Source organism: Ctenopharyngodon idella, chromosome 7, assembly GCF_019924925.1.
Source record: "Ctenopharyngodon idella isolate HZGC_01 chromosome 7, HZGC01, whole genome shotgun sequence".
Classification (NCBI taxonomy): domain Eukaryota; kingdom Metazoa; phylum Chordata; class Actinopteri; order Cypriniformes; family Xenocyprididae; genus Ctenopharyngodon; species Ctenopharyngodon idella.
The window spans coordinates 35,418,704-35,443,868 of NC_067226.1; the positions used below are offsets into that span (position 1 = coordinate 35,418,704).

The window sequence follows — 25,165 nt, forward strand, 5'->3', positions numbered from 1 at the left end:
GCTGCTGCATTAAGATCATGTGTGTGTTAAACCAGTTGAGTCAGATGAACACTTTAAGTTCTTACGTCCGTCGGGACAGCAAAAAATTACCAATAGAAGTTAAATCTAGGTTACACCCCTTCGATGTTGTCTCTGGCAAAGGATTCCTCCAAGTGGCCCAAACACTAATAAACATCGGAGCCAGTACGGTGCAGTTGATGCTGATGCTGTCATACCACATCGCCAAACTGTTTGTGACAGGGCAAAGCACCAGACTGCCGCTGATAAAGAAAAACTGTCAGAGGTCATCCAGAAAGTTGTGGAATACAGTGGGATTGCTGTTACCACAGATATGTGGACAGACGAATCTATCAAGAGGGCACATACAGTCCTTACATGTCACTACATCACCGAGAAGTGGAGTCTGGAGAGTCGCATTCTGGCAACAGTGGAATTTGACAGTCATCTAAAATATCCATAACCAAATAACCAGTTATGGAATATCAGCAGACAAAATCATGTTTGTCAGTGACCAGAACATAAAGGCTGCACTTCGGACCTACCACTGGGTCCCGTGCTCCGCACACATACTGAACACGGTGTTGAGACACACGTTCAGTGAGAGGAATGCACCAGAACAAAGAGGTGGTGGAAATGTTAGATAAGTGCAAAAGCCTGGTGACATTTCTGAAAAGAACAGGAGCTGTTGCAAGTTTAGCGCACACTGTGATTCACGAATGTGAAGCTCGATGGAACAGTGAAGTCGACATGCTGGAATCTATACTGAAACAGTACAGTGACATCAGACAGCTCCTGGATGACAAAGGCCAGCTGCATCGAATGGAGGGCATCATCAAGACCAGCTCGTGCACTTGATTGAATTCCTCACTCTCTTCAAATTAGCCATTAACGAGCTGGAAGGAGAAAAATACTCGACAGTTCACATGGTGCTGCTCTGGTTTTTCAAACTTAAGAGACACTGTGAGCCCAAGTTTGGAGATCCATCATACATAGTCAGACTCCGTGCTCGCGCATCCAGTGTGCTTGATGAGAAGATGGTCCTAACTCCCACTCACAAGGTCGCCACCTTTCTCTGTCCCAAATTTAAATCACTGAAAATGTTGACTCCAGAGGACAGACAGGAGGTTAGGGATGCACCGGGCCGATACCAAGCTCATGTACTTGTGCTCGTACTCGTAAAAATACCCCCGATACCAAAGACCGATACCTCACGTGACGTAACTGACAGAATTATCGATTAGTGAAGGCGGGATAGGCGGAATCGCGCTGAAAGACACAGACCAGAAGCGCGCTCTCTCTCGCGCGCGCGCGATCCCAGTTCTCTCAGACAGCGCGCGATCAGTTCTCCTCGCGCCTGAATGGTCAAATGCACACATAGTTGTCAAAATGTCCATCGTGTGGAGTATCACGTAAATACAGTCGGTTATGGCTTAAGTGGACGTAAACATTTGGGTGAAAACAGGATATGTGTCAGTATCCATGGATTCGGTCTTCCGTAGCCTATATTTGTCATTAATGTTAATAAAACAACAAAATATGTTAAATAAATGTATACATGGTAACTAAACCTACCAAAAAAAACAAAAAAAAAAAAAAAAGAGAGAGAACTTTAACTACTTTAGTTAATTTATTATTCATTTATTTCGCATTATACCCAAGCACTTTGACCACTGATAGGTGTGCGTTAACAGATTCCTCGTATCCCCGTTGTAGCTGAACATGACAGCAGTGGACGAGCGAAAAAGCAGAAGGTGGACTTCACAGAACGGGAAGATGAGACAAAAAGATCGCTTATTCCCACGGCTGCTGCGCCTTGCTATGAGAATATTGAGCATTCCTGCAACAAGGAGGTTCATTTAGTGCCGCGTTATAGAGACGAGGCGGAATCGCCTGAATCCTGGAACAGAAGATGCTCTTCTGTTTTTGCACAGTGCAAAGAAAAAGTCTAAGTAAGACTAGGCCATTAACAGTTTGCGTTGAGGCTGAATTGACACTCGTTTTTGTTCTTATATCTGTAGGCTTTAGAAGCAATGAGTTTTTCTATAAATGAATGTTTGTTGCAAAAAGTCGCAGTAGCTGATAATATTCCGAATTGTATTTTGAACAGATAGGACTAATAAATGAGCCTATATCGAGCCATTAGCCTAATTGGTCTGAACATATTTCATTTGAGCGCGCGCGTGTGTGTGTGTGTGTGTGTGTGTGTGTGTGCTTGTTCGCCTGTTCGGGAAGTCGCAGTGACAGAAACAGTGAGATGTCAGGGCTCAGGTTTGATCTGTCTCTTTCTCCTGCATGAGCCTTTGTTTTTGTTTTTGTCCGCACGTGCCGGCCACGATCAGCTGTTCGCGTCTCGCGATCGGCGCGGTTGTGCACGCGTTCACAGCTGTCTGTTATTTCCTTAACTATTTTCTCCTTATTTAAATCTCATGTTTTCTCTTTGTCTTGTTTTGGTTCATCAGTTATTGGTTTTGTGTTTTTTCAGGGTTTTTTTTTTTTTTTTTGCCCAGTTATTCCCTTTGATGTCTGGACTGCCTGTGCTCCTTGACCAGTGGTCTGTTCATCTGGATTTTTGGACTTTTGCTCTGGATTACTATCTATATTTGTGGATCTCTCCAAGTTTGCCTGGGCTATCATCTTTAATGATCCTCGCCTGTTTCTGAATACCGCTCGCCTGGGATTTGATCTGCTTGGACTCTGATCTCTTCTATTGAAGTTCGCTGTCTAATACCATTATCGCTGAATAAAACTTTTGTTGCATTTCCAACTGCATTTGGGTCCATTTCAGCGAAACCTGACAGTGAGATTCCAGTTAAAGTTTCAAGGGAATAAAGCTTGCGTTTATGCCATTAAGAAAATGTTATTTTATCAAATAACTTTTGTTTTAAATAAATGTTCATTTAAAAGCAGCATTTCTCAGTGTATTCCCAGGTGAAAAAAGTACATTTCTATAATGTACTTAAAATGCTCTATTTTCGTGCACTAATTTTGTACTTAATATACTAAAAAGTCTTCTTTAGTAATTCTTAAGATAATATTAAGAATATCTAAGTGTACTCAACTGTGCTATTTTGAGACACCATGAAATATGAACTAAAATGTGCTTTTAATATATTATCTCTGTATTTAAAAATGTATTTAGTTACCACTTATAGTACATTTGGGGTCGGTGGGTTTATATTCACAAAACTCTATAACCATATTTTGGATATAGCCTAATAGTGGAAATCAAACAGTGGGCAGGTAGTGAAGAGGAGAACACAAGTTCAAACAGAGAAAAAACATTTAATCATTTTAACCCCCAACCAATATAACAAGAAACTGACTTTAAATGTGTCCAAAAATATATTTACAATTAACAATAATACAAACTCCCCAAATGAAATAATGAAGAGAGCACGAGTGTTGCCAAATCAAATAACAAAATAAAACAAAATTCTTAAGGATTTAAATCTAAAGTAGAATATTCAAAAGCAACATCTTCAGCGTGTTACTCGTGTAGTACCCTTACCGCCTGATGAGGGGAGATATAAGAGTTAATAAAACACAGGACACGGAGCTGCTGCTGCTTCACCATCAGAGGCTGCATCTGAAAACCTCGGCAGTGACTTGTTGCCTCGCTGCCCTATCAGGCAATGACTTGAAAGGCAGCATTTGTGCATGAAGGCACCTCACGAAACTGATTTCAGACACACTTTTGAGGCAATGTAACAGCAAAATAAGAGCTTTGGTGATATCTAAACAAATATTTATTTACTACAGTAGTAATTTCTCACTAGAAATGACATTGAAAGTGGAAAATGTTGATCAAAAACATATATTTACACACAAACTGACCAGCAAACGCAACTTTTGGACGCCATCTTTATTTTTCTAGCTCAACTGTCACAGAATGGAAAGCACAGGATTGTGGGATATCAAAGGCAGCGAAGGATGCATCTTCAGAAATCGATCAGAGGAAGGTATCTCAGGAAACAGGAAGTGAACCTAACATTGGAATTGGACGTGCCTTGATGCCTTCCTACCTTGAAATATGTCCTCCGAAGGCAGTATTTTCCAGTTTTCGGACGCAGCCAGAGTCGGTGTATTGTTTGAGCAGCGCGCCCCCTCCCCACGCAGGTGAACACTTCCCAAGGGAAAAGCAATCAAATAATCAATCGAAGGCTGAGCAAGGAAAATCAATCGCTAGAAAAATGTATACACAATGTAAAATACATTTGATAAATACATTCTCTTGTCTTAGCACAATTATTTATTATCTTTTATAACCACCACACTCGCACGCCCTAACTTAACCTCTCTAACTAAACAAACAAAACTTACACACTCCTAAACTAATGAACTAATACATAAAAATGAACTGCGTGATGTATGTCACGTGACATCATATCCTGCTCTCGTCTTAAACTTACCAAACAGGTGAGCAGAGAGCACAGACACACTCCATGCTCAAATCAAATTACAAAACTAAAGGCAAGGGGTAAAAGAAAGAATGAGGCAAATAAACAGCATAGAGGGTAACAGATCAAGCATACTTTGGGGCTACAAATGTTTCAAAGAGGCACACACACACACACACACACAGACACACACACACACACACACACACACACACAGACACACACACACACACACACACACACACACACACACACACACACACACACACACACAAACACAGCCCAGCCCTCTCGAAAACGGATGTGACATCGCCTTTTATACTTCCGGCGGGGAGGCGTCAACGGACACAGCGGACGAATCCATGATGATTTAAAAATAATAATAAAATAAGTAAGTATTGTTCGATTAGCTGTGGCAGTTGTTTTTACAAGAGTTCACACTTACCAGTGATCAAATAAAATAAAAGAGTAAAATAAAAGCATATTCGGCGGGCTGTCTGAGGGGATCAAGGGCTCCGAGCTCGGAATTTAGCCCAAACCCAGAGTTATTCCCCGTATCCTGGGAATAGGAACCAGCCGAGAGAGAGGAGTCGGGGTGGTGGAGGGATGCTGAAAACTGTCAAGGTAACTAGATGAGTCGACTGTGTGTATATATGCCTCCTCCTGAGCTGATTATATGGACCATTTGAACGTGCTCCTCCTGAACTTTGTTTATAAAACATAATTTGTCACTTGAACTCTGCAATCTCTCGAGATGAAGACATGTAAGAGGCTGACAATTAGCTGAACATATGACACTTAGCCTACATTTTAAAATTTTTATTTGAACAAGGCAACATTTTTATTTAAAACCCTTTATTTGAATATGGCAACATGATACCTCTTTCTACAATATTTCTATGATTAAATCACAGACAGAGACCCCTTCTCTATCTATTAGTTAGTAATCTTGTTGACATCATCCATAGCAATGAGGTCAACCCCGCCCTTTCAGCAGTTTACATCTTCCACTCTCCCAATGTCATTCTTTGATAACACTTGAAGAGCTTTCTTCTTCTGCCTTACAGTTGCACTGTTCATCATGTCTGATTTTGTGTCAATCCTGTAGGGAAGTGTCGTTCTTATCTTGCGATTCATTTAGAGCTCTGCAGGAGATGCACCATGTTACAGAGGTGTTGCTCAATAGCTCACCCAGGTGAAAAAGATGTAGTATTAAATGTATTAAAAATATACTTGAAATGAAAGTAGTATGTTAATAATACATTTGTATTCACAACATGCTTATTTGAAGGGCATTAAAAATATACTGAATTGCATTTTAATACATTTCTAAAAAAATATACTAGAAGTACTTATAAGTATATGCTTAATTACACTTTTAAAAAAATATGCTAAACACAAGCATACTTTTAGTGAATTAGTGTATTTACAGAAAACATACTTATGTTACTCTTACTTAAAGTATATTTTATGTGTACTTTAAGAACATAGCAAAATGATTCAGCTTTTAGTGGGTTTAAATGTACTTTATAACCATGTGTAGGCCTACTGCAATATATTTTAAATATTTATATATTTAGAATTTAAATATTTTCAAAAGAAAGATATTTTGAAAACCATTTTTAACATTTACAATGTACCAACTTATAATGTATTATAAACATTTGTCAACTATTATTAAGTATTGCCATAAGCATACTTAAAATTAATATGTTGTTCAGTTTTACTTGTAAAAGGTTATGCTACTTAAAAGGCTGTTGTCCATTACATGATACATTAATTTTAATAGACTACTGGAATTCCCAAGGATTTCAACATCATATTATTTGAAATGCATCATAAATCAATTTTCCAAAGATGCTTAATATATATTTATATATATAATAATATAATTACTTGTGTTTAAATTTAAACAAGTGTAACAAACGTGATGAAACCTGATTGGTTTCAAGGTTGTTCAACGGCTCTGATTGGTTATTATGATGATGAGCTCGCAGTCTCAGGCAGCCTCGCACCAGATACGCTGTGTGCTTTGAATGTTAATAGAAGACTTAATTTAAACTGTTAAATTATATAGACTAGAGCGATCGTGTCACTTTAGAGCACTTGAAAGAGACCATGTGATTCATATGGATTACCTTTTTTTTTTTTTTTTGCGATGAACTTTTTGAAACGTGAACAGTTTTGGTGAGTCATCTTTCATCAGAGGGATATAAATCTCCAAGATTTCATTAAAATATCTCAATTTTTCTTTTGTGTGGCTTTTGGAACCCCGCTATTTTGTGACTCCAGGTAAGATTTGTATTTAATTAAAGGTGCTCTATGTAAGTTTTTGACTGTACTAAAGCATGAAAATATGTTTGTAGATGTTTATTAAACATGCTGAGTTCACATACACGTTTCTCTGAAAACCATTGCTACAGCCAGTTATTTTACTTTGAAATTTGCGTTCTGTATCGGAATTTCTGTTTTTGTTTTGGTCTTTGCCAATTTACCCAATAGTATTTCACCACCCCGGGTTGCCAGTTGGCAGAAAATAAATGCAGTGAATTGCAGCCATGGAAGCAAGCGAACAAACTGGGTCAGAGATCACAGATTCTACCTGACCTAAAAAGCCTCAGCATCCATCTAAAAATCTCTAAACGGAAGCATATTAAAACATGATATCAACTCATTATAAATCAATAAATCAACTAATTATCTTACAGTGTGTAAGTCTCCTCGCCTTCCAATGTCAATTGAGTTCGCTCCCGTTGCGTCTTCAAACTGGCAACCCGCGAGAGCGTTGAGTCTGAGGAGGAGGGGGCGGGGCAAACATTCTTATGTAGCCCTCTCTCTCTCTCTCTCCGCGCGCTTACTGGTCTCCAGCACCGCCGCTGCTACTCTGCGCTGTGTTGTGTATGATCATGGGAGGTGGTAGAGGAAGGGGACGCGGACACAGAGGGGTTCGGGATTGTGGCTTGACTGTTTATTCCACAGCACGGCATCTATAGCGTTGATAACATGAACTCAACTTAAGTTTTAAACTATTAAAGTACATTTCAATGCACATGCAATTCAATAGCAAGCTCTCGCTGCTTATATTATGATAGCTTTGTATTAGCCACCACACATTAATCACATTTAAAAGAAAGAACAAAACATTTTAACTTTACATATTACTCTGCATTTAGGTCTTTAGCAGTTTAAAACACAAAATATCTGAATAAACTGAACTTTAGTGTGATAACAACAAAGATATTTTTCATTGCAACTTCCACTATCGTTAACATGGCTTACCTATAGCGTTGATAACATGAACTGAAGAAAAGTATCAACACTACGGTACATCAAGAGGCTCAAACCATGCTAAAGGCACTTGAATCTGCCTTAACACAACAGTGGTATAGCGACATCTTGTAGACAACACAATACACTGCCTTACACTTACATAAAGCACCTTTAACTTTACTTGTCTGTGCCGGTCATATTTTTGACAGCGTGTAACAGCGCGTCTTTTTCAGTGCAGCTACATTCAATTTGGTCAATCAGACGCGAACAGATGAAGATGCTGCCCGCAGAAGTTACTGGTAAGTTTTTAGTTGCTGTTTGCATAAATACAAAGCTCAATATTTAGTTTTTTCCTAGGGCTGCTATGCATTTGCTAGTAGAGAACACGTGGAATACGGACGTTAACCGCGGTAACATGATACTGACACTAGATATCTGCAACTTAAAGGGGGACTTAGTGATATTTCAAATCCACTATTTGGAAGTTAGTGGGGCCGAGTCCAACAACAAACAGATAGTGAGAGTTGATCAGGTAAACCACTCCGCACTGACGACCACTAGAGAATGAGGTGTTAGCGTCATTGGTAGTGCATTCGCCTCACCTGCCAGCAGCGGTTCGAGTCCGACTCAGAGCAGTGTGGTTAGAATTGGAGTGTGAGTTTTGGAGGTGGAGCAATGAAGAGAGGGGTGGGTTTGTTTGGGTTGATTTCAAATATCAACAGTGTCCAACAGCGTAGTTCAAATACCTCTTACTGCACCTTTTAAGGGGTTAGTTTACCCAAAAATGAAAATTCTGTCATTAATTACTCACCCTCGTGCCGTTTTACACCCGTAAAATCTTCGTTAATCTTCGGAACGCAAATTGAGATATTTTTGTTTAAATCCGATGGCTCCGTGAGGCCTATGACATTTCCTCTCTCAAGATACATAAATGTACTAAAAACATATTTAAATCAGATCATGTGAGTACAGTGGTTATTAATATTATAAAGCGACGAGAATATTTTTGGTGCGCCAAAAAAAAAAAAAAACCGAATTATTTAGTGATGGTCGATTTCAAAACACTGCTTCAGGAAGCTTCGGAGCGTAATGAATCAGCGTATCGAATCCGCAGTTCGGAGCGCCAAAGTCACGTGATTTCTGCAGTTTGGCGGTTTGAATCATGAATCAAATCTTTCTACCCAAAGATTCACACACCTAATTTATTCCAGGAAGCTGAAATTTTAATTTTTTGTAAGTGACAACATATCCTAAATATCATCCAAACACATCAACAATCAAATATATAATTTTACATATTTGTTACATTTAATTGACAGTTCATTGTGACATCACTTCAATTTTCCCTTTCTAATAAACCAGATTTCATTCTGCTGAGACACAAATAATATTATTCTTAACATCTGCTGCTCAAAGTTTTATTGATATAGATAATATTAGTAAAAAAAACATAAAGACACATAAACACACCAGATATACAAAGAGATTCTAAAACACACATATATTGTGTTACTATTTATGACATATAAAGAATATTAAAAATTAATGTTAGAAAACCTTGATAAGATCACATTGTCATGATCATTAACATACAGAAATAAAACACAATTAGTAGATTCACTCAGAAATTACTAAAGAACAAATCAAGCAAGTAAATAAGAAAAATAATGGAGAATAAAAACAGTGAATGTAAGTAAACACACAAACATTCACGTGTCTTTTCACTCATCATATCTGCTGCAGATGAAGTTGAGTTTGCGAGTTTCAGGAAGGCTGATCCAGCGCTGATCTCCTCCAGACTGAACTGCTCCTTTTCTCTTCTCGAGGCGGCAGTCTTCCGGTGTCGTTCCGTTCCCTGGAGCCCAGTTCTGATAGCACACGATCTCTCCGCTCGACCAGAGCCACATGTTCATGCTGCAGTAGTTGTGTAAACCCAACCACACCTCCTCAGTAGACGCCCGTTTAACCACATTCATCACACGACGCTGAATCTCTTCTGAATGAACCGAGACCAGATCCGTATGATTCTGTCTGCAGTATCTCAGAGCTTCAGGCCACGTCAGATTCTCTTTGATCAGAATCAGTTTATCTGGACACAAAACAAACCACAAGCAGAAACTAGAGAGAGACTGATCAAAAACAACATGCAGAACAAACACTGTGGAGGAATTTGTCATGTCAGACATGTAGTGTGAACTTTAAGATATCTGGAGGTGATGGATGGATTGTGTGTGTTTTGTGAGGATCTGCTCACCTTCATGACACACAAAAGGATATTGTATGCTGCAAGGGGCGTCATTCCATTGTCCCTGAACATTCGGATAAATCTCTACACAGTTTTCAGCACCTTCATAATTATTAGGTTCACCAGGATACCAGTATCTGAATAAGGAGTTACTCTGATCTGACCACTGCCATGAGCCATTGAACAGACCGATCCAGACATCACCAGATATGAGACTATCATTGATGAACTTCTGAAGCTGTTGATTCTCATTCTGGTTCCTCACACTGACCAGATCAATGTGATTCTGTCTGCAGTAACTCTGAGCGTCTCTCCAATTCATCGTCTGATTGACAAAGACGAGTCCTGTGTTCACTTTAAGAAAAACAAATGGAAACAGATTCATGAATCAGTTTGTTCATTATTCTTATGCTGCTTTATGGTTTGGATGTTAATAAGAGCAGCAGTGGAAACATCAGAAACACGTGTCATTCAAAGACTGTTTCTACAGCTGATGATATATTAAATATTCACAATATATTCATGATGATTTTGCTGATAAAACATTAAGTAACATTTGTGATCATTTTATTGAAACTTTATATTTCTTCATTATGTTTCCTTAAACATTTTAATACTTGATTCAGACACAAAGATCTGAATGAGAGAAACATCAAACATGAAGATGTTTCACTGCAGTTGAATATACAGGTGCTGGTTGTCACAAGTGAGGCTCCCGCACTTCCTCCCCCGCACCACCGGAGGGAGCCTTCACCGGAATATTGATAACCTTCATTCAGACTACATTTCCCATAGGCCCTCATTCCTGGGACTGATTGCACACACACCTGCACCACATCACACTCACACTATTTAAGCAGCACGCACACACACACACACACTGCGAAGTCTTGATTTGCCCCGGTGATCATTTCTAAGCGTTTTCTGTGGATTGTTATACTGTTGCCGTTTGGACTGTTTACCCCTTGTGATTCTCTGCTGCCTGCCTTGATCCTTGCCTGCTTACTGGACTGTGTTTGTTTGCCGCCTGCCCTGATCTCTGCCTGCTTCCTGATACCGTTTGTCTGCCGCCTGTCTCGACCATTGCCTGTCCCCGTTTACGTCTCTGCCTCTGCCCTTACCTGTGTGTATACTATTCTTAATAAAAGCTGCAAATGGATTCCCATTCTGTTGACCCATCATTACACTGGTCATATAATTAGAATATCATGAAAAAGTTCATTTTTTTTTTTATTGTAAATTATTTTAAAAAATGAAACTTTCATATATTCTAGATTCCCTACATGTAAAGTAAAACATTTCAAAAGTTTTTTTTTTTTTTTTTTTTAAATTTGTTGATTAGAGCGTACAGCTAATGAAAGTCCAAAATCCAGTATCTCAAAATATTAGAATATTTACATTTGAGTTTCATTAAATGACCATCCCTACAGTATAAATTCCGGGTATCTTTTGTTCTTTGAAACCACACTAATGGGGAAGACTGCTGACTTGGCAATGGTCCAGGAGACAACCATTGACACCCTCCACAAAGAGAATAAATCACAGAAGGTCATTACTGAATGGGGTGGCTGTTTACAGAGTGATGTATCAAAGCATATTAAATGCAAAGTTGACTGGAAGGAAGAAATTGGGTAGGCAAAGGTGCACAAGCAACAGGGATGACCGCAAGCTTGAGAATACTGTCAAGTAAAGCCGATTCAAACACTTGGGAGAGCTTCACAATGAGTAGAATGAAGCCGGAGTCAGCGCATCAAGAGTCACCACACTCAGACATCTTCAGGAAAAGGACTACCAAGCCACTTCTGAAACAGAAACAATGTCAGAAGCATCTTACCTGGGCTAAGGAGAAAAAGAACTGGACAGTGAACAGTGGTCGAAAGTCCTCTTTTCAGATAAAAGTAAATTTTGCATTTCATGTTGAAATCATGGTCCCAGAGTCTGAAGGAAGACTGGAGAGGCACAGAATCCAAGCTGCTTGAAGTCTAGTGTGAAGTTTCTGAAGTCAATAATGATTTGGGGGGGCCGTGATGTCTGCTGGTGTTGGTCCATTGTGTTTTATCAAGTGCAAAGTCAATGCAGCCATCTTCCAGGAGATTTTGGAGCACTTTATGCTTCCATCTGCTGACAAGCTTTATGGAGATGCTGATTTCCTTTTCCAGCAGGACTTTAGCACCTGCCCACAGTGCAAAAAACCACTTCCAAGTGGTTTGCTGACCATGATATTACTGTGCTTTATTGGCCAGCCAACATGCCTGACCTGAATCTATGGGATATTTTCAAGAGAAAGATGAGAAACAGTCGATCCAACAATATACAGATGATCTGAAGGCTCAATAGTGCCTCAGCAGTGCCACAGGCTGATCACTTCCATGCCACACTTCACTGATGCAGTAATTTGTGCTAGGAGCAAGTCATTTGCTGTAATATGTCCTGCCGATCAAGTATTGAGTGCACAAAAGAACATACTTTAAAGAACTTGAACTTTTCTGTTTTGCAAATCCATTTTTTGATTGATCTTAGGAAATATTCTAATATTTTGAAATACTGGATTTTGGACTTTCATGAGCTGTACGCTCTAATCATCAAAATTAAAAAAAAAAACTTTTGAAATGTTTTACTTTACATGTAGGGAATCTAGAATATATGAAAGTTTCATTTTTAAAAATAATTTACAATAAAAAAATGAACTTTTTCATGATATTCTAATTATATGACTAGCACCTGTATTTGTTAACTAGTCCTTAGAAATATGTCAGTAAAAAGTTCATTCAAAATGTTGGATTTTAGAATATTGTTGCAATATTAATATTAATGTTAGTGTTTGTCTTGTTAATTTAAAGTTCATGTAGTAAGAATAACATGTTTACAGGTTTGTGTTGAGATCCTGAAAGTTGTTGTATAGAAAATATTGAGAAAATTTGACTAATAAAACCAAGAGATTCATTTTCCTAATTTAAGGAAACTTAAGCAGGTTTGAGGATGAACTGATGAACTAATTAAGCTGATAAAATTGGGGAAAGAAGACTAAATATTTATTTATTTATATTTATTCTTAAGAATATTTATTTTAAGAGAATTACTTTATGTGGTTTTATTTAGAGACACCATTGATTGTTAGTTCCCAGCATGCTTAATTAGTTGCTATTAGCATCTATCTATTGTTACGATATTCGGCATCTGTCTTGTTTGGTTTTGTGTGAAGTTTCTTTTCTTTCTTTAAATGTCTGTGCAGGGATTGGTTGCTGTAGACAGAACGTCATTGGCTGTTCCTGCGGCTGCTCCGTTTAAAAGGGCGGCGCTCTCGGAAGATGGCGAGCTCATTCTGGCGTTGGTCTGCTGGTGTGAGGAGCTCCGGATTCCTTCTCCCATCTGCAGATCTCGAACCACTTGTTTTTTGTAAACCGTTCCCGTTTTTGTTGTGAAGTGATTTAACTAAGTTTCTGTTTATGCTTTAGGAGCGTAGGGGTGTCCTGCCATTTATTTTGACTTTGTTTGCGATTTGTTTATTTTAGGGAGTTAGGGAAGTTGATTGTATTTTTGTTTCTTTTGTTAGGACATTTATTCATGTTTTATTTGTATGTTATTTTGTTTGTTGTTTTGGCCTTGGGGCACCCTGAAGTTGTGGCTCCTTTATTTAGTTTTCTTTATTCCACTTTAATAAATCATTTGTGGATCTTATTTTGATGTCTGTGGTGATCTGTCGGCTGGAGTCGGTTTCCCCGTTATCCACCAAACTCACGTCAGCCCCTTTTCTTAATAGAACGGGCCGTAACAAATGGGGACTCGTCCTGTCGTAACGAATTGGGACGCGTTCGATGGTAACATGTTCGTCGTATGGTATGTGTATGTATGTGTATATATATATATATATATATATATATATATATATATATATATATATTATAAAAAAAAAAAAAAAAAAAAAAAAAAAAAAAAACATTTATGAGTATCTGGGAAAAGGATGTAGAATAATGGAATTTAGTATTGAGGCGTTTCGACAAAAGCCTTCGCATGAAGCATTAGAATTATGTCGTAAGGAGGATTTGTACTTGATTGCTGATTATGAAATTTCTGTAGTAAAATCAGCTCGTAAGAAATAAGTGCGGGATGTAATACACAAGCTGCATTGATTCGACAGGGTGTGTTAACAGCAGTTCAAAATCTTGAAAGTGGAGAGACAGGGGAAAGCGCAAGTGATGAAGAGCAGGTTCCGAGCAGTGATCCGGTGTTTAGTTCGTTGAGTGGGGTAGGATAGCGAGTTTCAAATCCTCACTACCAATTGAAACAACTTGATTTGGAAATTAAACGTCAAGAACATACTACCCAACTTTTACGCTTTAGACAGTGAATTGGAGTCACATGCTGGTCGCCGATTGCCCGGTGAGTCTAAGACAGAAACTGTACCTGCTATTGTTCGAGCTAGTCAGAGCTTGCAACAAGTTTCTGATTCATCGTTGCCTATGCCTTCTGCAACCTCTCCGGATTTTGACATTAGTAGACAGATCAACCTCGTCCCACCGTTTCGGGAGGCCGAGGTTGATTCGTATTTTGGAGCGTTTGAACGCATTGCTGCTGCTTTGAGTTGGCCGAAGGAAGTTTGGCCTCTTTTGTTGCAATTTCGCTTAACTGGAAAGGCCCAGGAAGTTAGTTCCGCTTTGTCCCGCACCAACAGTCTCGATTATGAAAAAGTGAAGGCTGCTGTGTTAAGAGCCTATGAGCTTGTCCCCGAGGCGTATCGCCAAAAATTCCGTTTGCATGTGAAAAATGCCAATCAAACGTTTGTTGAGTATGCGCGGGAGAAAAGCGTGCTCTTTGATAAATGGTGTCAGGCCAGCAAAACGACAAATTTTGAACAGCTTCGTGAACTTGTTTTGATTGAAGAGTTTAAGAATTCGTTACCGGATAAAATTGTGGTGTACTTGAATGAGCAAAAAGTTTTGACTCTTGCTGAGGCTGCTGACGAATTTGTATTAACGCTGTAGCGTCTGTGTAGGATCAGATGAGCAAGTGAACTGTAAACTTCGTTAAAGTGTTACCTTCTTGATCTTTTGTTTGTAAATCTCACATTGGCTCCGGCCTGGCTGACAACAGCTCACTTGACACATTTTATGGCCGCATCGATGGATCCCCGATTCTCTCCCTTGTGACTTCAAACGATCATGGTAAACTCAGATCGAATTACTGCGAGCCATGCGGCCGCATTCCAAACGTCGTCAAACTCCAATACACCTACGCGCACACACAGAGTAACATACCAGGACTCTCTTTAAGTCACATTCATTAAAATATGATTAAAATGTAATCCTGTATTCCAGTTTTAAGCATGTATTTAATATTAAGTTACGACTATAGTTGTGTGAATTATACCCCAAACCTTTATATGCGAGTGTAAGATTGTATCTATGTCTTTATGTCTTTTGCACCCTGGCATGTTTGGTCTTAAACGAATTCTGCCAGGATGCTTTAACTATGCACGTTCTTTTACGATACCATGCATTAGTCTATTTCTAAGGTCTTTTGGAGTAAAAGTCTGATGTTCATGAGTGTTTTTATTGTCACGAAGCTGGCCATTTGATTGCGGCGTGTCCCATTTTGAAAAAGAAAAATAAGGCTAAACCAAAAGGAGTTGGTTTTGTACGAATTGTTACCAAACAGTCGAAGCCAGAAATTGATACAGTTTTTGAACCTTTCATTCGGCAGGGAATGATTTCTTTAACTTATTTGCAAAACGATCAAGTGCCTGTTACCATGTTGCGTGACACTGGTACCGCGCAGTCATTTATTTTAGGAAGTGCGTTGCCATTTTCGGAGAAAACGTATTGTGGTTTTGATGTGTTAGTCCAAGGAATTGAAATGGGAGTAGAAAAGGTTCCCTTGCATAAAATATATATTCGATCTGAGTGGGTAACTGATTTCGTAAAAGTGGCCGTTCTTTCGCAATTGCCTAAATGCAGTGACTCTTATTATCGGAAATGACTTAGCAGGTGGGAAAGTTTTCCCTCTCCCTGATGTCATCGAAAATCCTCTTTATGAATCCTCCGCTGTGTGTAAGGAAGAAGCAGATTTGTCAGTGTTAGTCTCAAAAATTTCCGGCCGTAGTTGATCTTTCTGATAGTTTTCTTGTTAACGAAAACGTGACTGATTCTGGTACATTACAGTCGGATGTGTCCGTTCAACGTGATCTCATGAGAAAACGTGTGTATTTTTATGTAAATTGTGGTTCTACCACACGTACATTTACTTACGTTTTCATACACACACAAACGTACAACATTGACGTATTTATAGCACTAAAACGTAAAAATACTTACGTATTAACAGCAAAAAAACGTAAATCATGTAACGTAAAGTGTGAATGTATATGAATTCCCATGTATTAATATTAAAATCGTGGCTTTAATGATTTAACGATGTTTTTAGTCGAATTTATTGAAAGCAGTTTACTCATCTACTTAATATGAAATAACATTTCTGTTCGTGACTTGTGCTGCTCGTTTAGGAGGATTACATAATGTTAAACAAGACTACAATTTGAAACCTTATGAATAAAATTTCTGTAATTGTTTAACCATTTTGTAATATTTAGTTTGTTTGCTGTGAGACACAGAAGGCGTTTTCTCCTACGCAGCGACTGACAATACAACCATAAGATACAACATAAATTCACAAATCACATCCATTTTATTTGTTCGCTGTACTCCAAATCTTTAGAATCCATATGTTTGTAAGGAACAGATCCAAATTCAGCCCTTTATCCATCGATCTTCATCTTCATTCTCAGCAAAAGCAACCGTCAAAGTCAAAGCTCGCGCTCGTTATGATTCAAATTTGAAAGTAGCGCCACCCTCGAGAAGCGTTACGACATGGTTTACGGCACTGATATCAAACGCTCATTGGTTCTCACCTGCTTCGTCAAAGATTGCGACATGCCGTGTTTCAGTGGCTTGTCATTTGAAATGAGTGCGCGCCTTCACGGAGAGAAGCCGGATTTATCATATTTTCATGGATTAATAAATTAAATTCTGCTCTGTACCCTACCGCCAGAGAGGACTGTGACTGGAACTCATCATCACACAACTACTTTTGATACCACTTTTGACATTTTCGCAAAAAATAAATTATTGTGATTACGCTTGTTTGTCTGTCATTCTTTTATTTATGACAGTAGGTAGTTTAAAGAAATGGTTATGGGTAGGTTTAGGGGTAGATGTAGGATTAGTGGCTCAAAATATCGTTTTAATGTTATATTTTCACTAAAATTGTCATTTTCCTACACATTTCTGTTCTTTATGTTTTATTCTTTTAACATTCTGTATAAAATGGGTAGGTTTAGGTTAGGGATGGGGATTAGGGATCTTACATTTATCTACAAAATGATAAAATGGAAATTATACATATATATTTATGACATGAAAGATTCGTAGTATTTTTTCGTAGTATAAGTATTTTTACGTTTTAGTGCCATAATTACGTCAATATTGTACGTTTTAGCACCTTCTAAACGTACAAAAATGTACGTTTTGTGTCTTTGAAAGTTACGTATTAATACCTACGTATTAACAATGAGACCAGGCTGGTCCGTTAAGCATCACCAACCTGAGATGTCCCCATCTATGCCGCTGTCCGTTAGCAGTGGTGCTGAATTTGATTGCGCTGATATGTTACTATCTGTAGATCGTATGTTATTGGCAGCCGAGCAAAAGCAAGACCAGTCACTTGAATTCTGTCGAGAGTCTGCCATAAATAAAAAAGAAATTGTAAGTAAGCTAATTGGTTATTACTTTGAGGATGGAATGTTAATGCGGAAATGGACACCTTCAGTGTCGGATAATTCAGGTTGGGATACATTGTACCAAGTAGTTGTTCCCAAATGTTTTCGAGAACAAGTGTTAAGTGTGGTGCATGATAACGTGGCTGGCCATTTAGGTGTGGCTAAAACTCTTTATCGTGTTCTGCGTCATTTCTTTTGGCCCAAGATTAAGTCAGATGTTACAAAATACTGCAGATCATGCCATGTTTGTCAAATGGTTGGGAAGCCTAACCAGGTTATTTCTCCAGCACCTCTCAAGCCGATTCCTGCTATCGGAGAACCATTTGAGCGCATCATATTAGATTGTGTGGGGCCTCTACCGAAAACAAAAGCAGGGCATACTTATTTGCTTACGCTTATGTGCGCAGCAACTCATTACCCCGAAGCAATCCCACTTTGTTCGTTGAGAGCTAAAGCAATTGTGAAAGCCCTAACTGCATTCTTCTCTACTTTTGGACTTCCGAGGGTTGTTCAGACAGACCAGGAAACGAATTTTATGTCCCGGTTGTTCAATCAAGTTCTGTCTCAGTTGCATGTTAAACATGTTGTTTCCAGTGCCTATCACCCTGAATCTCAGGGGGCACTGGAACGATTCCATCAAACATTGAAGACTATGTTACGTATTTACTGTGTTGATTCAGAAAAAGAGTGGGACGAAGGGTTACCATTGCTGTTGTTCACTGTGCGGGAAAGTGTTCAGGATTCTCTGGGATTTAGTCCCGCGGAGTTAGTTTTTGGGCATGCGGTGCGTGGTCCACTTAAACTGCTAAAAGAGAACTGGTTGTCTGAAGAAAAGCCCACTTGTAACCTTTTAGATTATGTTAGTTCGTTCAGAGAACGCTTGCATAAAGCTCGAGAGCTTGCTCAGTCAGCTCAGGTGAAGATGGAGTGTTTTGATAAAAATGCAGTTGCACGTTCTTTCGTGAAGGGAGACAAAGTTTTAGTTCTATTACCACTCCACGGCTCTGCTCTGCAAGCAAAGTTTTCTGGACCTTATGTGGTGGAGCGAAAGTGCTTGGAGCTCGCCCTGTTTACTTGTTCCGAAACTGGATGGTACCCATCGATTCTGTACGGATTACCGTAAGGTAAATGCGATCACAAAGCCTGATTCATTTCCTTTACCGTTAATGGAAGATTGTGTGGATAATGTGGGATCGGCTCAGTTTGTTACAAAGCTCGATCTTTTAAAGGGATATTGGCAAGTTCCCTTAACTGACCGTGCAGCCGAAATCTCTGCTTTTGTCACCCCAGACAATTTTCTAAATTATACTGTGATGGCTTTCGGGCTTTGGAACGCACCAGCAACGTTCCAGCACTTAATGAACACCATATTGGCTGATGTTAAGAACTGTAAAGCTTACTTGGATGACATTGTGGTGTATTCATCTAGCTGGAAGGAACATATAGACACTCTATCCACTGTTTTCACACGTTTGCTTAACGCTTCCCTCACGTTGAACTTGGCTAAGCGTGAATTTGTCAAGGCAACTGTCATGTATTTGGGAAAGCGAGTTGGACAAGGACAAGTGCATCCTGTTGCTCAGAAAGTACAAGCAATTGTTGATTTTTCTGTACCTCAAACCAAGTGTGATCTTCGCCGTTTTTTAGGAATGGCAGGCTATTATAGAGCGTTCTGCCGAAATTTCTCTGATGTGGCTCTACCGTTAACTAATCTTCTCTGTGCCTCACAAAATTCTTATGGTCTAATGACTGTCAACATGCCTTTGAAGCTGTGAAAAGTTTGTTGTGTAGTACTCCAGTGTTATCTGCACCAGATTACTCACGTGTGTTTAAACTTGACATTGATGCTAGTGCCACTGGAGCCGGAGCAGTTCTTTTGCAAGATGACGTTCACGGAGTTGAGCATCCCGTAGTGTACTTCTCAAAAAAGTTTCTGAAACATCAGTTACACTATAGTGTTATCGAAAAAGAAGCTCTTGCTTTATTATTGGCGTTACAACATTTTGAAGTGTACGTGGGCTCAAGTTCTATCCCTTTGCTCATCTTTACTGATCACAATCCACTGGTATTTTTGTCTCGAATGCGCAATACAAATCAGCGAATTATGCGTTGGTCCTTGTTTATTCAAGATTTTAATCTTGAGATTCGTTATAAAAAGGGCAAGGACAATGTATTAGCAGATGCCTTATCTCGCTCTTTTAGTTTAGTTTAAAATCAATTTGTATTGATTTTTCTTTCTGTGTGGGGGTGTTACGATATTCGGCATCTGTCTTGTTTGGTTTTGTGTGAAGTTTTTTTTCTTTCTTTAAATGTCTGTGCAGGGATTGGTTGCTGTAGACAGAACGTCATTGGCTGTTCCTGCGGCTGCTCCGTTTAAAAGGGCGGCGCTCTTGGAAGATGGCGAGCTCATTCTGGCGATGGTCTGCTGGTGTGAGGAGCTCCGGATTCCTTCTCCCATCGGCAGATCTCGAACCACTTGTTTTTTGTAAACCGTTCCCGTTTTTGTTGTGAAGTGATTTAACTAAGTTTCTGTTTATGCTTTAGGAGCGTAGGGGTGTCCTGCCATTTATTTTGACTTTGTTTGCGATTTGTTTATTTTAGGGAGTTAGGGAAGTTGATTGTATTTTTGTTTTCTTTTGTTAGGACATTTATTCATGTTTTATTTGTATGTTATTTTGTTTGTTGTTTTGGCCTTGGGGCACCCTGAAGTTGTGGCTCCTTTATTTAATTTTCTTTATTCCACTTTAATAAATCATTTGTGGATCTTATTTTGATGTCTGTGGTGATCTGTCGGCTGGAGTCGGTTTCCCCGTTATCCACCAAACTCACGTCAGCCCATTTTCTTAATAGAATGGGCCGTAACTCTCTATCTATCTATCTATCTATCTTAAACACTGTACCGCATGGCAAAACCATAGCAACCCCTTAGTACTCTAGCAACAGCCTACCAACAACCCTAGCAACTACCCAGAATACCCTTGCAACCGCATAGTGACACCATAGCAACCACCCAGAATTCCTTAGCAACCACTCAGTGTACCTTAGCAACTGCATAGCAACACCCTAGCAATCACCCAGACTACCCTAGCAACCACATAGCACCACCTTAGCAACCACTTGGAGTGCCCTAGCACCCACAAGTACCCCAGCAACTGCAGGGCAACCACCCCAAGTACCCTAGCAACCACATAGTAACACCTTAGCAACAACCCCAAGTACCTTAGCAACCGCATAGCAAAACCATAGCAACCACCCCAAGTACCCTAGCAACCACATAGTAACACCTTAGCAACAACCCCAAGTACCTTAGCAACCGCATAGCAAAACCATAGCAACCACCCTAAGTACCCTAGCAACCACATAGTAACACCTTAGCAACAACCCAAGTACCCTCACAACCACTCAGAGTACCCTAGCAACCACCCTGAGCACCCTAACCCTGTCTGTCTGTCTGTATCGATTCATCCATTCAAACTAAAACTTAAACTATTTCAAGATTCAAGATTTTAAAACTATTTCAAACTTTCTGGCGAGGCTTTTTCAAGCCAAATTAAAGTTTGTCTTCAAAGTTTTTATAATTATACATTTAAATTCACTCCCATTAACATATTTAAATGTATTAAATCATACTTTTTAAATATACTAATGCAAATTACTTTAAATGTAAAAATATATTATATATTTAAATAAATGTTTATATTAATGTATGCTAATGCAAATAAATTACACATTTAAATTAGTGCTGTCAAATCGATTAATCGTGATTAATACCATCTAACATAAGTCTCTAAATGTGTGTTTGTGTGTGTGTGTGTGTGTTGTGTGTGTGTGTGTGTGTGTGTGTGTGTGTGTGTGTGTGTGTGTGTGTGTGTGTGTGTGTGTGTGTGTGCTGTTAATGTTTAATGTTCAGTTATGTTTGACGTTTGAAAGAGTTTCTGTTATTGAAGTTTTGATCATTATTGTTCAGAAGAGTAGAGATTATGGTTCAGTTGTGAATAACTGCATGTACTAATACTATGAAGCTTGTTGTTTTGATCAATATCTTTGCTAATGTAAGTACAGTAACAAGTGTGTTTCTACTTGTTCTGTGCAGAATACAGTCTTTTAATTGAACAACACGACTCAAAGTCAAATACAAACAGATAGTTTATATTCACTCAAAATCAAAACTGACAGTCAAATTAAAATAAAGAAGCACTAAAAATATTATAATCATTGTATCATAGACTAAATAATTTAGGAGATTTTACATGATTTATTCATCTAGATTCCATTACAGAAATCAAGCTATAAAAACTACTCAAATATCATGTGTAATATTGTTATCATATGTTTTAAGTCGATCACACATAATTTTTACAGTAACACAATAATTCTATTTTGTTCATAAATATCAAGATGGAGCAAGTTCTTTTATGTCTATTAAATGTTAAAATTTTATGCGTTCATTAATTTAATATAATTTATTATAATTTATGTTGGTCAAAACAATGGTTTGATATTTTTGAATTTATCATTTACAGTATAAAGTTTGCTGAAAATATAATTCTCTATGATCTCTAATGTCAGATTCCCACAGTTATCAACAACAAAAGATCAACATTCGTTCAATATCGGTTTATTTTCTACACAGACGTTGAAAGTGGACAAATATATATTTATGACCAGATTAAAAAGTATCAGTATTTAGTATTGCATTAAAATGTTGTACAGTATACAGAGTATCTTTCTATAAATGAATGTTTGATGTCATTGTAGGAAACTGAACTTACTGTTGTTAGATGAACTGCAGATGAAAGTCAGGCTGTTACTACATGACCCATCATGCCATTGTCCATTTCTCATCATAACACACTCAGCTCCGCCATCAGGTTGTCCAGGAGCCCAGTTCAGATAGAGCGCAGGATCACCTGAAGACCACTGCCATTTATCAACACCCGTCCTCTGCAGCCCAATCCAGACACGTTCATTATTCACACTCTTGTTCAGCTCGATCATGTCGTTCATGTTGTCAACGGTGGCCAGATCTGTGTAATTCTCTCTGCAGTATCTCTGAGCTTCAGTCCAGTTCTTCATCACGTTTATAAAGTGATACTGACGCTGAACACATTCAGATACGGAGCAGAGAGCTGTGAAAGAGAGGGTTTGATTTAATGCTTTTCATAACAGAGTCAAACCTGATGAAACTATAAACCATAAATAAAACAACAAACACACTCACCAATGAGAAGAAGAATGAAATATAGAGTTTGCTCCATTTCTGAGGAAGAAACACATTGAAAAACTCAGATAATCCCATATTCATCTTGAAATAAACATGATCATGTGATTTAAAAAAATAGCAGAACAACACAATTCACAATCATTCAGACAATATTAACATCTCAAAGTCTAGTTGTGTTTGAAGAATGAACATGTGAGTTGTTCTTACTTTAGAGGTCGTGTGTTTCTGTCCTGAGTCTGATGTTTCTGTCTGCAGCTTTAAACAGTGTGATCATTATATCTGCTCTCATCCCTCATTCATCATCACATCATTTGTTTATTACTCTGAAAACCCCTATATCATATTCACTTCCCCTATATTTGTGTATTAGTCCAACTCTTTCCCCTTATTTGCATATAGAAAGGGAGAAAAACTTTTTTTGCACTCATATTTCTTCTGAGCGCAGAGACCCCTAGTGGTGGTGAGGAGACATTCACAACAGAGATGAGATCAAGACTCAGCCTGCATTAAAGGGATTGTTCACCCAAAAAAAATATTGTCATCAATTACTCACCCTCAAGTGCTTCCAAATCTGTATGAATTCATTATTTCTGTTGAACACAAAAGAAGATATTTTAAAGAATATGGGTAGCTAGACAGTTGGGTAGCTTATTTCCTCTAAATACTTGATTGTGATTGGCTGGAATGCAGACATTAAAACTGTTACATTTTTTAGAATTTGTCTCTTTGTGAAAATTCTTATTTTGTTTCATTTCTGACTCCTGCTGTTTACCGTTTCTTTGAACACATTTGCATGTAAACACATCCTCATCACTCATTTTCTTATGCCCACGCCACATTTAGACGTTCAGGGTGGAGAATATTTACATCTCTGACGTGAAACAGGATAAACAGTGAGTGTTTTTGTTCTAGTCATATTTCATATTTCATCCAGTCTTATTCATCTGTTAGTTTTATTTCAACAAAAGGAAAGTTACACTATAACTGTGTCTCAGTTCAGAGGATGCGTCCTCAAAGTCCATGAAGGTCGAAGCGAGTGTTGTTAAATGAGACACTATAACCTACAGATGATTTCCTGTTTACATCACCAGCTGTTCACGCCCACTGCTGCTGTCGCCTAGCAACTGTGACAGCTGCCATCAGGAAACAGCTGAGAGTAAGTAAGATTAAGAGTAAGATACTTTATTGTCATTGTACCAGTACAAGTACAACGAAATTTAGGATGGCAACTCTCAAGACAAATTTAGACATTTACTCATTAAATATAGGCATACACATTAGAAAGAATCTCTAAAAGTATATAAAAAGAATCACTCAAAGTAGATTGCACATTATATAAAAAGTGTTATAGAGCTTGTATTAAATGTCCTTCAACATTAAAAACTCCTCCCTATAAGCCATCTCTTGATTTTCTGAAATAAGGCCCACAATGGTAATGTCATCAGAAAACTTTAATATGGAATTAGAAGAATGGATTGGAGTGCAGTCATAGGTAAAAAGAGTGAATAAAGCTGGGCTAAACACACACCCCTGTGGCACACCTGTGTTCAGGATGATTTTGACATTCTGAAGAATATTTGTAAGAAAGTCCATAATCGATAAACAAAGTGCTGCATCTATTCCCAAATTGCTTAATTTACATACCAATTTATAAGGAATAACAGTATTAAAAGCAGAACTAAAATCAATAAACAGCATCCTAACATAACTATGGTGGTGCTCTAGATGTGTCAGAGCTGTGTGAAGTGCGATTGAGACTGCATCATCTGTGGATCTGTTCGCCCGATAAACCTGTCCAGATCCTTAGGTATGCTAGCTTTGACGTGCGACAATATAAGTCTCTCAAAGCACTTCATAATAACAGGAGTCAGGGCAATTGGACAAAAGTCGTTCAAACATTCCACCACAGCTCCTTTAGGGACAGGGATAATAGTGGTAGACTTCAGACAAGTAGGAACGATAGCCAATTGTAATGAGAGATTGAAGATACTTGTGAACACTCCCGCCAGCTGATCCGCACATGTTCTCAGTGTGCGGCCCGAAACCCTGTCAGGTCCTGATGCCTTGTTGATATTGATCTTCCTCAGACGTTTCTGACAGACTTTCACATACAAAGATGGTGCCAGAAAATAATTTATTAATTTGTTTGTTTGTTTTTTTGTTTGAATGAATGAAAAAGGCAGGTGATGTATCTCAAGCTGAGACAAGACCATAGCAGGTCAAATAAAAAATGTTTATTTTATCTAGCTAGCAACAAT

The 25,165-nt window shown here is 38.5% G+C and overlaps 2 protein-coding genes across 5 annotated transcripts in view; one reads left to right on the plus strand and one right to left on the minus strand.

The window, feature by feature from the left end:
• The window catches only part of LOC127516505 (uncharacterized), a 263,532-nt gene that overhangs the window by 144,215 nt on the left and 94,152 nt on the right, over nucleotides 1-25,165 (plus strand). The window lies entirely within an intron of this gene.
• The window catches only part of LOC127516507 (macrophage mannose receptor 1-like), a 77,127-nt gene that overhangs the window by 5,281 nt on the left and 46,681 nt on the right, over nucleotides 1-25,165 (minus strand). Inside the window, exons 1-5 of one of the 3 annotated variants that reach the window (XM_051901252.1) lie at nucleotides 23,115-23,624; nucleotides 22,905-22,943; nucleotides 22,456-22,812; nucleotides 9,922-10,266; nucleotides 8,695-9,756 (exon numbers count right to left, since the gene is read on the minus strand). The exons of the other annotated variants lie outside the window; for them this stretch is intronic. Of the exons in view, the coding sequence (XP_051757212.1) occupies nucleotides 9,389-9,756; nucleotides 9,922-10,266; nucleotides 22,456-22,812; nucleotides 22,905-22,941 (1,107 nt within the window). The 5' untranslated portion in view covers nucleotides 22,942-22,943; nucleotides 23,115-23,624 and the 3' untranslated portion in view covers nucleotides 8,695-9,388. Of the gene's footprint in view, nucleotides 1-8,694; nucleotides 9,757-9,921; nucleotides 10,267-22,455; nucleotides 22,813-22,904; nucleotides 22,944-23,114; nucleotides 23,625-25,165 lie in introns of those variants that run through there. 3 annotated transcript variants of the gene reach the window in all.